Genomic DNA, 15,085 nt, shown 5'->3' with positions numbered 1-15,085 from the left:
TACCAGTACAACATGGCAACATGGCTTTGGACGTGGAGTGAGAGAAGAGGTGGAGAGAACAACTTGAAGAGAAATAAATGATAAACATGCAGGGGAAAAAATGTCAAGGAAAGCCCCCAGCAAAATTGGGAAAGAAAGAAATATGTCTGCGCCTTCCTGTTATCCTTAACCTCCTCCTCTGTCAAGGACCCCTTTCTTCTTAGTCTTTCCCTGCTATGAAAACTTGTTCTATGGAAAGGATCCCCTATCAGTGATTTGTACCTTAGTGTGAATTTGTAACCCAGACTATAGGATCATAGATCAGGAATCTGAAGGGACCTTGTAGACCCTCTAGTCCAACCACTTTATAGATGAAGATATTAAGGCCCAGAGAGATTAAGGGACCAGTACAGCTGGCAGCATGGTTTAATGGAGAGAGCGATGGAATTAATCAGGAAGATCTGGGTTCAAATAGCTCAGATTCTTGCTAGCTGTGTGACCCTGGACAAGTCACTGGGCCTCTCTGGGCCTCAATTTCCTCATTTGTAAAATGAGTTAGTCTCAATGATCTCTAAGGTCCCTTCAAGCACTAAACAAATAATTATATGCTTTATTCATTTTATAGCTGAGAAAACTGAAGCCCAGAGGTTCAATCAAATAGCTAGTTAGGAGCCAATCCAGGCCTAAAACCCATGTCCTATATCTCCCAATCATGTAATCAAAATTATCCATTTTACCTCCCATGATCCTCTGCATCTACTGTTTCATCATAAACTTTCTTCTTATCTATAAATTGATATGTAACTTTTTCTTTTTGCATATGATATCACCCTTAATGTCTAAATCATGTACCCATTTTGACCCTCTTTAAAGGAGTCTGAAATCTGGTATGGCTAGGCTGCTTCCTTCACTTTTTTTTTTCATTCATTCCCTTAATATTCTTGACCTTTTGTTCTTCCAGATGAACTTTGTTATCATTTTTTCTAGCTCTATAAAATAATTCTTTGGTAGTTCAATTGGTATGACACTGAATAAGTAAACTAATTTAAGTAAAATTATCATTTTTATTATATTGGCTCAGCCTACCCATGAGCAACTAATATTTCTCCAATTATTTAGATCTGTTGTTATTTGTGTGAAAAGTATTTTGTAATTATGTTCATGTAGTTGTTGTGTATATCTTGGTAGGTAGACTCCCAAATATTTTATAATGTCTGTAGTTATTTTAAGTGGATTTTCTCTTTCAATCTCTTCCTGCTGGGTTTTGTTGGTAATATATAGAAATGCTGGGGTTATTTCATTTTTATGTGGGCTTATTTTATGTTCCTGCCACAAAACCAATTACCTTACTTCTTACAAGAGCATTTTACATTTTTGGCATTATCTGTGAAGCTTTCTGCCAGAGTTGGGAGTCAGGAAGTTGAATTTGTATTCTGGTTCCAACATTAAATAGTTGTATGGGACCTAGAGTAAGTCGTTTCAACTGGGAACTTGAGGTGGGGCTGTTTATTTTCTCATTTAAAAAATGAGGATATAATCTCTAACCTCCATTCTAAAGCTAAAATTCCATGTGTCTCTCAGGTTGTAAGCTCCATAAGGGCAGGAACTCTTTCTTGTTTAGTTTTGTATCTCCCCTAGTCCCTAGTTCTTGATAGGTGCTAAATAAATGTTTGTGGTTTGAATGAATGATTCTGTAACCCCAAGACACTCTGCTCCCTCTTCTGAGGATTTCTGCATTTTACATTTCATCTATAACTATAAAATGAAAGACTTTATTCCTTATTAGAGGAACTTCAAGTTTGGCTAAAAGGTGGCAATGCAGGGAGTGAGAAGGCAGACTCTGGGGCCTTTCCTGGTGGCCAATACTTTAAGGCCAGCCCTGGTGGGAAGAGGAATAGGTGAAATGAAGAGCATCAATGTCCATCTACCAGCAAGAGTTTGAATAGTTCTTAAAGAAAAAAAGAAGTGGTTCCTTCCCCATAACTCCAATTCTGCAGCTGCAGTTTTTCATGGAGCAACTGCTAAATTTCCCTGTTCACTTTTACTGCTCCCATTTTAGAGGTATTCATGGCTGCACCCCTTAGCGAGCTCAAGAATCCAACCAGACACTTTTTTTCTCAGCGGAACTGAAAGGGTTCATGGACCGCATGTGCACTCATTAATTATGTGGCATTTATAAAATACCAACAATGGCTAAGCACTGTTCAGCACATTAATTAAGCCTAGTCCCTGCCCAGTGGGATTTCATTTGCATACCTAATTTGGCTCCCTGGATAATCATGAATTGTTAAACAGGAAGCTGTCTTCACATACAGCATTTTCCCTTTAAGACCCTGATTTTCCTATAAATAAATCTCAGAAAGGGAACTCCCGGGGACTGGTATCATCCCATGAAGAAGAAAACATAGGGGCTGGTTTGGCTTGTCAGAAGTTGCACCACGAAATTCTCCTCAGTATTTGAAGGGACAAAGATTTCTTTATCAGATTCAATTCTGGCATAGTCATTGCTGGTGTTTTCAGTTCAGGCCCCTTTGGCTCAACTCCTTTTCCCTCAGTATGGCTCAAAATAGAGAAGACTCTTGAATATGTGGGGAGCAGATTGCGTGACCTTTCCCTTCTGCTCTTCATGAGTCCCTTTCTTCCTTGGTCTGTCCCTTCTCTTGGCTAGCATTAATGCCAACTGGGATTGTTCTGCCTCCAAGCCCACAAACCTACAAAGCCCTTAGGATCCTGGTTTATTCTCTGCATACACACAATGTGCCTATGTGGAAGGCATCCAAAAGACTGCCTGTTATAAGCTTTTCTAAAATGGGTCCCAGGGTGGAGACCTACAAGAAGGGCTCAGACTCTTTAGATATTTTTCTGCCTAAAGATGACCTTTCAAGATCCTTCCCAGCTATTCCTAGGATTCTAGAATTCTGGGATATGATTACAAATTAATTACTCCTTTATTTGGCAGAAAGGGAAAGTATGGTTTGGATGTAAGAATCCCCTGCTCTGTCTTAAGAGGGGACTAGGGTTTAGGAGTTTGAATGTGCTAGAACAGATTGTCTGGCTTTCCAATTTTGCTGCTCATGAGTCTTTTTTCTGCCTGGAGAGGCTGAGATAAGTGAGGGATATTTAGGTTGAGAGATAAGGACTAATTCTTACCGCATGTGACCTGTCTTACTGTGTATAACAGAAAAGAGGCCACACTAAACTGTATTTGTGGCTATGCATTTCCATCCTCTTCCCCTCTTCTTATAGAGGGACACTCACATATAAATGTATATGGTACAGCTAGAGTCAGCAAGGGGCTGAAAGTCATTTGGTTTTATAAACAGATGCTGCTCAACCCAGAGGTACATGGAGAACATTTTTTCCTAGATGATACATTTTAAAAATGGGTGATATACAAAGTTCTTTCCTTCCTTGTAAAGTATTCCATATCTTTATCCTAAACCAAGCTCAGTTTCTCCTTCCAACCCAGTTCCTCTGACATCCCTTATTTCTGCAAGATACAATCTTGTAGTCATCTCTGACTTGCCTTCTCCCTTCCCTGACAGCACCCCCTCCCCAGACAATCCACTGTGGAGTCCTATCTATCTACTTCTGAAATATTCATTGCATCTTTCTCTCCTATCTATTCTGTTACCACTCTAACTTGAGACCTCTATTACCATAAGATTATTGTAAGAGCCTCTTCACCTTCAGTTCAATTCAATATTTAGCAAGTATTTTTAAGTGGCTGCTATGTGTAAAGAGCACTGTGGTAGACTCTGGAGGAGCTAGCAAATTTGGGAAAAGATTCTGTTCCTGTCTTACTGGAGTTTATAATCTAATAGGGAGATAAGTGATTTTTAAATTGTAAAGTGCCATGTAAGTATAAGCTAAATATATATAATTCAAGATAACAGGTGCAAAAGAGAGATTCAAATAGAGTGCCTAAGATCATCACAGGGCAAAGACCTGGGGAAGCATTATGAAGGAGCTGGCATTTGAACTGGATTTTAATAGTTTAATAGAAACAGCCTTGGATTGGAATCAGAAGACTTAAATTTGAGGCCTGGATCTACCATTAAGTTGCTGTGTGACTTTGGACAAGTCTCTCCACCTCTCTTGGTCTCACCTCATCTAAAAATGAAGAGTCTAGGTTTGATGACCTCTAAGATTCTTTCTGGCTCTAGAACATTATGATTATGTCATTCTATGCATGGAAATCCAAAAAATAAGAAGGGAGGAAGGGCATTCCAATCACAGTGTGAGCCCAAGTATGGAGGGAAGGGTGTGGATGAGGGATGGCCAATAGACCAAATGACAGGTAATAGGGAGTAGCATGAGATAAGGCTGAAAAAAAGAATTTTGAAAAATTGTCAAGAGGGATGATTGCCTCATCTGTCCTGTCCACCCTCAGCTCCCAACCCTCATTCTTCTTACATGCCTACTGCTCAATACGTTTTCCTTAAGCAAACTACAATCACATCACTCTTGTGCTGAAAAACTTTAAACTTACTGAACTCACTCCAGATTCTTCAGCCTGGTATTAAAGGTCTTCCACAAGATGGACTTCACACATCTCTCCAAACTTAAATCTTACAGCTCCCCCATATCTGTCCTACATTCCTCAACATCCTCTGCTTTTTTTCTGCCTCCATGCTCCTTTTACTTGGGATGCCTTCTTTCCCATCTACCCCCTATAGAGAACTGATTCTGGAGTAAGAAGACTTGGGCTCAAATCCTGCTTATGAAGCTTACTATAATGGTATGGGAATTACCTGAGATGAGCAATAATTTTTGGGGGGGGAGGGAGCTAGGCAATGGAGTTACGTGATTTGCCTAGGGTCACACAGCTAGTAAGTGTCAAGTGTCTGAGGCCGGATTTGAACTCAGGTCCTCCTACTCCAGGGCTGGAGCTCTATCCGCAGCTCCACCTAGCTGTCCCCCAGATGAGAAATAATTTTGAAATGGTTTTATTTTGTAACTGCAATGATCATGCATGTGCTTCTATTGACACTAGGCTGACTCAGAATGTCTGACCCCGTCCAGATAAGATCATACTGAATTTTAATTCTCTGTCAATTGTGTGCTGATTGCTCTTAGTTATGTTTTTAATTCTATAATTCTAAATAATGGATAAGGAGCATACTTCAATGACTGTGAGAGTTATCATGGCAGCTGTTGGTATGAGAATTCAAGTGTTTCAAGGAGCAGTTGTACCGAAGAGCAAAGGAAAGTGTGATCAAAACAAAACAAAACAAACAAACAATAAAACTCCACTAAAACTGACCAACTATTGCTACAAAATAGCCAAATTAAGCTTCAGAAAATAAGCAAAGACCTCTAAAAGGCCCTGACAGTTGGAAAGGTTGTTACTGATTCCTAGCATAGCATTTTCAGAGTTGACAGAACAACAAAAGACTGGTTTAAAAAATAGCCACTAATGATTGCTTTGAAGAAAAACCATTTGTTGTGGGCAAAATAATACAAAGATTGGAGAAAGGTCTTTTTTTTTTTTTATAAAACTCACTTTCTCATTCAAGGCAATTCCAAATCTGATCATTTTCATCAAACTGCAAAACATATACCCTCAAAAATGTTTTGGGAATTTTTTCCCTTTCAGTGGGCCTGAAGTCTTGTACACTTTAAAGGGATGATAAACTCTGATAAATATAACAATATATTGAGAAGCAGAGTTGCTTCAGAATTATAGGAATTTTCAAATGCTGTTGGATTACTGCAACTTGACTTTATACACATGTCACAAAAGGTTAAGAAATTTTTCCAAGATATAAAGAAAATTATGCTTCAATAGCCTGGAAGCTCTGGATTTAAACCCTTGTGAAAAAAATCTATGCACTGTAAATAAGGCTAACCTTGGTAAAATGAACTGCTCAGTAGGATTTATGGTTTTATGATGAATAACTAGAGAATGTCAAAATCTTGAGAACTCAATACCATGTCATGAAAAACAATGATTGCAGCAAAAGGAGGACATTACATTAAAAAAAAAATTAAGGATTCAAAAAGGTATGAGATTCATGTCGTGTCAACAAATCTAATTATTTTACTCTGCCCCAGTTTATATGAATACCCCTGTACCTGTGTGATCTTAGGCAAGTCACTTAACCTAGTCACTTAACTTCTGTAAAATGAGAGTAGCAGAATACAGAATGCATACTCCTAAGGTCCCTTCCAGCTCCAGATCTACGAAACCCTCCCTGTCCTTCAAGGTACTGTGTCAGTGGCATTGCCTTCATAAGACTTTCATAAGTCCATATCTGAATATGATCTCTCCCTTCACTAAATGACTATAGCATTTTGGTTATACCCCTTTTTGTCCTTTTATGGCATTTATCATATTCCACTTTGTTGTTGTTGTTTGGTCATATCTGACTTTTCATGACCCCATGGACCATATCCATTGGGTTTTCTCGGCAAAGATACAGAAATGCTTTGCTATTACTTTCCCAGAATGTCCCCATTTTACAGATGATGAACTAAGGAAAATAGGAGTTTAGTGATTTGTCCACACAGCAGGTAAATGTCTGAGCCTAGGTTTGAACTCAGACCTTCCTGACTAGTGTTCTACCTACTGTACCACCTATTCTAATTTATATTATAGTAATTCATATACTTGTTTTTCCCCCTGGTAATCTATCATAAATGCTTTGATAGCAGGGACTTAGTTTTACTCACCTTTGTAATCCATCACTCATAGTGGATACTTAATAAAATATTGCCAAATTCCTCCCTCAATTTTCATTCATTTATCCATTTCTTCATAATTCCAATTTCAGATCATCTCACTGTGCCCTACGACATTCCTTTTAATGTGTATACATACATAAATATGCAAGATTGACCTTACAAATAAACAGGTGATCACATATCTTGGGTGCCTGACATTTTTGGCTGGCTGGATAAATATTTAGGCAGTGGGCTGAAAAAAAAAAGCAATGTGAATGAGCCTGGATCTATCTCTGTAAGACTCTTTGGGGCTTTGTATATAGGATTTATTGGCATTCATATGAAAGACAGCAACACAATACTTAATTATGATTCTTTTCTGTGGCCAGTTAGCTCAGAGGATTAGAGCTTTGTGCTTCATTAATGAAGCCATGATCAGGGACTCACTGCCCATTTGGGTCACTTAGCTTTGGGAGGTTCCATGGCTACAGACTTTACTTCTAACCTTGACCAGATGTCTGGCAAAAGTATACCACTGGTCATCAAAAAGACTGGTTGAGGGTGTGTGGCTAATGTGGGAATCTGCCATGACCAATGCAGAGGCAGCACAGCAAAGAAGGCAATTAATACTTGGAGCCAGGAGTTGGATTCTCATTTCAGCTCTGCCATTCACTAGGGATGTGATCTTACGCAAGTTACTCAAAGGGTCTTCATCTATAAAATGAGACTAATAATACTTGCACTGCTGACTTCACAGGACTTCTGTGTGGAAGAAGATCCTGGAACATTTAAAAAGCACCACAGAAATGATAGAGCCTGTGGCATGACAGGCATCATGACTTCATGTATACTGAGCCAGCTTTAAAAACAGGAAGAGCTGGGTTCAAATCCTACATCTGACATAGACTGTCCGTATAAACCTGGGTGAGTCATGAGAGTCACACTTCAAAGCTTTATGTAACTAACTCTCTGTGATGTCAAGTTGCAGAAATACTGACCTACTTAAGCAGAGGGAGTTTCCTCACCTGGGAATTCCCTATTCCAAAGAAATCATAGGTCTAGTCCCTATTTCTCTAAAGTGGAAGTTATTATTTGAGAGGCAGTGTGGTAGAATGGAGGAAGCCCCTGGGTTAGAGGGCCACCTCCATCACTCATAGCTGATACCAACTGACATAGCTGTGTTGGGTGAGTCACCTAATCTTACCAAGCCTCAATTTAAGCACCTGTTAAATAGAAACAATAACATTTGAAGCTCCTACCTTACAAAGTTATTGTGAAGAGAGTACTTTGCATATCTTGGGACAATACTTTGGGGATCTGTAATTACAAAGATGTTGGAATTCCCTCCACTTACACAGATTGCCACATACCCCTAAGTCACATGAGAGTCATAGGGAGATACCTGAACTTCAGAAAGGTTAAATGATTTGTCTTTACGTCACTCAGCTTCAGAGGCAGAATTGGAACTCAGGTCTTTCCCAATCGAAGAGACACTTTACTCTGGCATTCTGTCACTTTTTTTTGAGGCTGCAGACCACACAACTTTATAAATATCAGTCAGTCAATCAACAAGCATTCATTATGGACAGCAGGTTTGCCTCAGAGTCAGGAAGGGCTGGGCTCAAGTACTGTCTCTGACATATACTGGCTATATACCCTGAGGACAAGTCAGTCAGCCCTCTCCGGCCCCGGGCAATTCTCTAAGACTATCAATTGTGGACAAGTTGCTGGTCAGCACTGATATATCAATGGAATCATGGGTCTAGTTCCCCCAAAACACCCCTAAGCTTTTAATAAATACCTACTTTGGGTCACACAGTGTGCTGGACACTGGTCAAAGACAAAAGCAAAAATGAAAGTCTCTCAAGAAACTTACAATCAGAGAAAATATGTATACATTTAATATAGACAAAGTAGATATAAAACATGGAAAATATATGTATAATGCACACATATACATATATATTTATACATTTGCATAACTGGATTATTGCAAAGCTCCTATGACATTGTTTATATAAAAACACTTTGTAGATATAAACTGGTACACAAATGAAGGCTAACATTACTAACAGCCAATAATAACTACATTTATACAGTGCTTACTACATGCCAGGAATTATACTGAGTGCTTTACAATTATTATCTCCCTTGATCCTCACAACAACCCTGGAAGGTAGGTCTTGTTATTATCCCCATTTTACAGTTGAGAAAACTGAGACAAATATGGGTTAAGTAACTTTCCTAGACTTACTCAGGAAGTGTCTGAGACTGGATTTGAAATCAGGTCATCCTGACCCTATCTATCCACCAGGTCATCTAGCTGCCCGTAGTAAAACAATTTGAAGTGCTTATCTGCTGGATGAGAAGTCAGAAGTATCATGCTCTCAGATAAACAACATATTGTATTCCTTCTAATTGAGTATAAGCCAAGGGCCCCACCATTAATCTTGGTTGTCCTTTGAATGAGATCACTCAGTGGGGCTGTCCCTCTGTGGGATAAGGCCCCCATGGAGTAAGAGTTTTACTTTTGTGGGTTTTCTTTTTCTTTTCTTGGGAGAGAGAAGCAACTCTATGGTCCTGGGGATCTTGGGATGAATTGTATTGCTGGGCCCCTCTTTCCAGGACCCATCCCACCATGGCCTCTAGATTCATCTCTGGTGAGGCAGATGGGGGACATTACAAACCTGAACATGGCTACTCACTCTGGTACTTCTCCAAAGCCTTCCAAAGGCTGGGCTTCAGCTGCATAGATCTTGGCATACTGTCTGGCAGTATTTTGGACATAACATTCCTATGTCACCAAGAGATACACAAAAATACATGTCAGTAGGAGAAAGCCAGGCAGCAATTCCTGGTGAGGATAAGGAAGCATGCTTATAATACAGTAGGTAGCACATTCTCATAGCACATGGCTGCTGGGTAGATTTACTTTGCTTGACCATGCTTATTTATTACAAAGGTTCTCCTCTCTCTCTTCTCTCTCTCTCTCTCTCTCTCTCTCTCTCTCTCTCTCTCTCTCTCTCTCTTCTCTCTCTCTCCCTCTCCTTCTCCCTGATTTTAAACTAGAAGATTGGGAGTTTGGGAAGGGTGGAGGGATCGGAGGTATCAATAATGATGACAGAGAGAGAGAGAGCTGAAAAAACATTTTTTTTTTGGTGAGGCAATTGGTGTTAAGTGACTTGCCTAGGATCACACAGCTAGTGTCAAGTATCTGAGGTTGGATTTGAACTCAGGTCCTCCTAACTCCAGGCCTGGTGCTTTACCCACCGCACCACCTAGCTGTCCCTGTCAAAACATTTTTTTTAATGCACAGAAGAGAAAAGAAAGACTTTCAAAGGGAACACAGATAATCAGGACAGTTTTTGAAAACAATATGTAGAATTTTAAGAAAAATAAGCAGTATGAAATGGATACACATGGTTTCATGTTCAATTTTCTTTCTGTGTTCCGCTTTGTATGTGGAAATGCTTCTTTTTGAATGTTTACTTTCAAAATAAAAATAATTAAATACAAAATAAAGAAATCAAAAGAGCTCCAAATCCTTGCACAAATTCTCCCAGAGAGATATGCAGAGACACAAATCACATGCTTATCAAATTTACAGACATCATGAAATGGAAAGAAGGGTAAAAATGCTGGATTAAAAGAATGGGAAAGGAAAGAGATCTCAACATCCTGGAACTATGGATGAAATAAAATAAAGTGAACTTTAATAGGAATCAATTTTAATAGGAATCAAGTTCTAAATTGGTTCAAAAATCAATTTCATAAGAATAGAATGGGGAAAATATGTGCTCTCAGGTAGCTAATGTAAAAATCCCTGAGAGTTTTGGTGGATTGTAAAGCTCAATGAGTCAACAGTTTATGGTATTAACAGAAAGAATTAATATTATCTTTATCATTGATAAAAGAAATACAGTGTCCAGAAGAAAAGAGATGATAGTTCTACTGTACACTGCTTAGAACATACTTAAAGTATAGTGTTCAGTTCTGGCAACGACATTTTGGAAAGGATAATCATAAGCTGTAATACATCCAAAGGAGGGCAATCAGGATTATGAAGAAATTTGAAACCTCTTTATACAAATATCACTTAAAGGAACTAGGGATGGTCAACCTTGAAGAGAGAAGGTTTGGGAGAAATATAATGTCTATCATCAAATATTTGAAGTGTCATCAGGTAGAAAAAATATTATTAAACTTATTTTCTGCCTGTAAGGGCAGAACTTAAAACAACAGATGGAAGTGATAGGGAGGTAGATTTTAGCTAAATAAATAAGGAAGTATTTGCTAATAATTAGAATTGCTTAAAAAATGGAATTCCCCTGGAAGAGGTGAATTCACTATCACTGGAAGCCTTGAAGCTGATTTAGAGAACTACTTTCCAAGGATGCTATAAAAGAGATTCACATTTTAGATAATAGTTTTAATTGGATGAACCTATAAATTCCTTCAAATATGAAACTCTATGATTCTATGATGTGTTCCTAGGCCATAATATGTCCAGGTATGTTCAGTTAACCAGAACTAGTATGATTGGCAGAGAGGCAAGAGATGAGTGAATAAATCAGAATCAATGACCTTGTGAACTCAGTAGGGTTTGCACTTGAAATCTCATTTTCAAAGATGTCATTTGAGAAGTAAATAATTCATAATACCATGGTGAGATGTTGGTTTAGAAAAGGCATAATTGGATACTATTGAATATATATTTTCTTGGGCATAAGGGCATTTCTCAAAGCAGGGCTCTGGGTGGTACTGAAATTCATCATAATTGGACTAAAAAAGTGGTTGAGGTATAAAGGATAAATTTTAGAAAAGGGGAAGGAATGATATTTTGAATCAAAATGAACAGAAATGGGCAGAATTCTGTATGTGAAGAATAGGGGTGACATTCTCTGACTCAGGACCACAAATGACATATGATATATGGAAAGTATATATGAACATATTAGAATGGTAGAATTGTGGAGTTGGAAGACCTTAGAGATCATAGACTGAGGGTCAGACCAACACTTAATTTTCTAGAGGGGAAAGCAGAGACCCAGAGAGGTTGACTTAACCAAAAGTACATAGCCAATTAGTAGCACATCTGGACCTAGGATCCAAGTATACTGATTCTCAGGCCAGTGTTAGGACAGAGGTATACAATAAAAAGAGAGAGAATGCCTCTATGTTACTTCAAATAGTATTTTGCAGACCTAGGTTTGATTTAAGAACTGTGCTAGAAATCAGATAAAGTAACCAAAGTCTCAACCAATCATCATTTCCTAAGTTGATATCTTGAATTGAGTCAAACATAGGTAGAGATAGATAAGGGAGTGAAAAAAAAGTTACATGATAACTTTGTTGTATATTTGAAAGGAATAGCAAGTTGTACATAATAGATTTGCAATTTCAGGTGCAATCAGCTGTTTTTCTATTCTACTTTTTATGGAAATGTTTGTTTTATTTCTTAAGTTCAGAATAAAATAAAGGAATTTTAAAAACAGGGAAGAAGGAAAAGAAATTTGCATCTGTTGAATTTCCCAATGACTAGTCCTTTTCTAGGCTATTATCAGGGATTTGGGCCTGGGAGATTTGGGTGACCAAGAATAACTACTTTCTAAATATATTTTTTATCTATCCCTAGAAGGATAGTGTGAATTCAAATCCTAGAGGATGTGCTAGGAGTTTACAGGAAAAGGGATGATATCAAGACAGGCTATACAGGAATAACGAGGGAATGAGACCCCAGAAATAGTTTCTAGTGTATAAAAAATGGTAATCTAGCACTATTCCACTCTTTTCCCACTAATGCTACTGACTAATTGATCTATCAGTCACCTTTGAAAAATGGTTTTAATTGATTAGCAGGAGTTTTACAATCATTGTCAGTTGGCCTCATGAGAACTGATTGCTCATCCACCAAATGAGACTCAGAATGCTAAGGACCACTAAGTAACTCTCTTTCTGTTCCATTCTGCTGAAACAACCCAAAAAGTTCTCAGCAACAGTCCGAGGGTGTGAAATATCTGCTTCTCCTGCAGAAATGCCAAAGCAGAGGAACACACAGCTGAGTCTTCAAACAAGGCTCCCTTGGCACTTGATAAAGTCCTGGGAAGGAGGGATTTCTAGGTGTGGCCCTGGCTTTACTAAGTGGGATGTTTCCCCAAAAAAACTGAAATGTAGTTAAAACCCTGACTTCTCCAAGGCCTGGCCAAACCTGATCAAAAAGTTCTGAAACAAAGTGAAGAACTGGTGGGACAGATAAGTTAAATAAAACCATTGAAAATCAAATGGTTTGTCATGTTTATTCTAGTATCAAAGCAGGTCCCTAATAATCAGAGAGCCAGAGAAATCTTTGTCTGAAGGTTTTCCAAATTTCTTCATTGAGATTAAGGGCTCTTAAAATGGAGACCATGGGTTTGTTTAGATAAGTAGAAAGATAGGTAGACAGAGAATTTATTTCAATACAATTGGTTTCCTTTGTAATACTATATATTTTATTTTATGCATTTAAAATTATTTAAGGAGTCCATAAGCTTCACCAGACTGTCAAGGGGGTCCATGACATAAAAAGTTAAGAACTCCTACCTTAAAGGAACCCCCCCTCCCATTGACCCTGTCTTCGATTTTAAACTCAAAACATCAATAAATCTCACCCTAAAGATAATCTTTTGGAGCTGACTCTACTGGCAGAAAAAAAGGACCCACCTGTGCAGCAAGTCTGTAGTTCTTCTGGACAAGTTCATCATTGTTTTTGGTCCCATAGGCAATTGCATTGTGCACTTTCAGTACACAGGCATGGCCAGGGCTGAACACGGGAGTGAGGCCCTGCATCACTTTACTTCGGAAGGCTTTGCGGTGGACCCCTTCTCCAAAGTGGAGTTCTTCTGTTGCAATCTGACCATGCAGGCTGCTCCCAAAATAGCTGTCACTGATAAAGTCTTCTCTGAAGATAAGCTGGCTGAATTCAATCTCTTCAAATTCTGAAACACAGAATGGTTTTGGCTGGGTAGAGCAGCTCTAATTCTGGCCCATGTTCAACCCTAACCCATGCCTCAATATGCTTATATGGAGAATAGTATCAACCAAAGATAGACAAAGGAAAGTGGTTGGTTTAAAGGTTTTTGAATTTTTTATGTGTACAAAAATATTATAATATTACAAAGCAAACTAAAAAGAATTGATGATTAGGTAAGGAAGAACTAAATAAACAGAAGAGCTGTGTCCCTGAAGAAGGGCAGAAGGAAATACAGTGCTAGATCAGTCAGAGGACAATGGAAGGCCCAAGATTGACTGAAGCAAATAGTAGGAGACCAACCAGAAAGTCAATTTTACACTGACCCTGGAAAATAAAAATGGGAATGGGAATAGTGCTTACATATAAGTGGGCAGAGAAAGGTGGGAGGTAGGGGGAAAGACTGGAAAGAGTTACACAAGGTTTGGGGTGGGGTTTGGTTCTGGCAAGGGTGAAGTGGTTGGGTGGATTTCATCAGTATAAGGAATTTCTGGTATGCAAACCCTCCTTACCCATCCAGATCTAGTGTTCTACAATTTATAGTCCCGAAGAGTTTCCACAAGGCAAGAAGAGGTTAAGTGACTTGCTCAGTCATTTAGCCAGTATGTGCCAAAGGGATGATCTGAATCTAGTTCTTCCTGATATCCAGGCCTCTCATTCCACTACACCACCAGACTATCATATATAGGAAATGGTTGGATAAAAAGAATAAATCACAATTAAAACTTCCTTTGAAAAGTCCTTGAGAAAAGACAACAGGGTTTTGCTTTTTTTTTTTTAATTTTCTTGTGGGAATGGGGAAGTACTGTCTTTTTGAGCATTCTGACAGTGCCTGTTTTTATTGTAATTGTTTGGTCATTTCAGTTGTGTCTAACTCTCTGTGACTCCATTTTGAGTTTTTCTTGGCAAAGATACTGGAGTGGTTTGCCATTTTTTTCTCCAGCTCATTTTACCGATGAGGAAACTGAGGCAAATAGTTAAGTGAATTGCCACACAGGTAGTGTCACACAGCTAGTAAGTGTCTGAGGCTAGATTTGAACTCATAAAGATGAGCCTTTCTGATTCCAAGCTCAGTGCTCTATCTACTGGGCCACTAACTGCCCCCACTAACTGGTGTCCATTCAAGATATCATGTTTCACATCATAAATGATTCACCGAGATTGTTTCTTCCACTTTAAAGTTGAAGCGTCTTAGCCAAACTTCTGATCGGCTGAGAGAAGACAATAAGATGGATTTTATGCAAATGTTCTATTTCGATTTTCTGACATCCACCTCTTATCTCAAGCTTACAAAAACAAAATAGCACTGGTTTTGCTAAGAGTATATTTTGGGTTAAAAACCTGATTGTGTTTTGCTTCTATGTGTTCCAAACATCATACTCTAGAAAAGAACAGTATGGTCTTTCTGTCTGTCTTTCTCAGTATGATCTCTTT

At 38.6% G+C, this 15,085-nt stretch overlaps 1 protein-coding gene across 2 annotated transcripts in view; it reads right to left on the bottom strand.

The window, feature by feature from the left end:
- Positions 1-15,085, bottom strand: part of ALPK2 (alpha kinase 2) — a 169,383-nt gene that overhangs the window by 39,353 nt on the left and 114,945 nt on the right. For both annotated transcript variants that reach the window (XM_078153240.1, XM_020994853.2), the window contains exons 9-10: positions 13,345-13,619; positions 9,351-9,439 (exon numbers count right to left, since the gene is read on the bottom strand). In XM_078153240.1, the coding sequence (XP_078009366.1) occupies positions 9,351-9,439; positions 13,345-13,619 (364 nt within the window). The remainder of the gene's footprint in view (positions 1-9,350; positions 9,440-13,344; positions 13,620-15,085) is intronic.

Source organism: Phascolarctos cinereus, unplaced genomic scaffold (assembly GCF_003287225.1).
Source record: "Phascolarctos cinereus isolate Bilbo 61053 unplaced genomic scaffold, phaCin_HiC Scaffold_4;HRSCAF=312, whole genome shotgun sequence".
NCBI lineage: Eukaryota > Metazoa > Chordata > Mammalia > Diprotodontia > Phascolarctidae > Phascolarctos > Phascolarctos cinereus.
The sequence above is the reverse complement of the archived record's forward strand: the minus strand, read 5'-3'. Positions and strand labels throughout refer to the sequence as shown.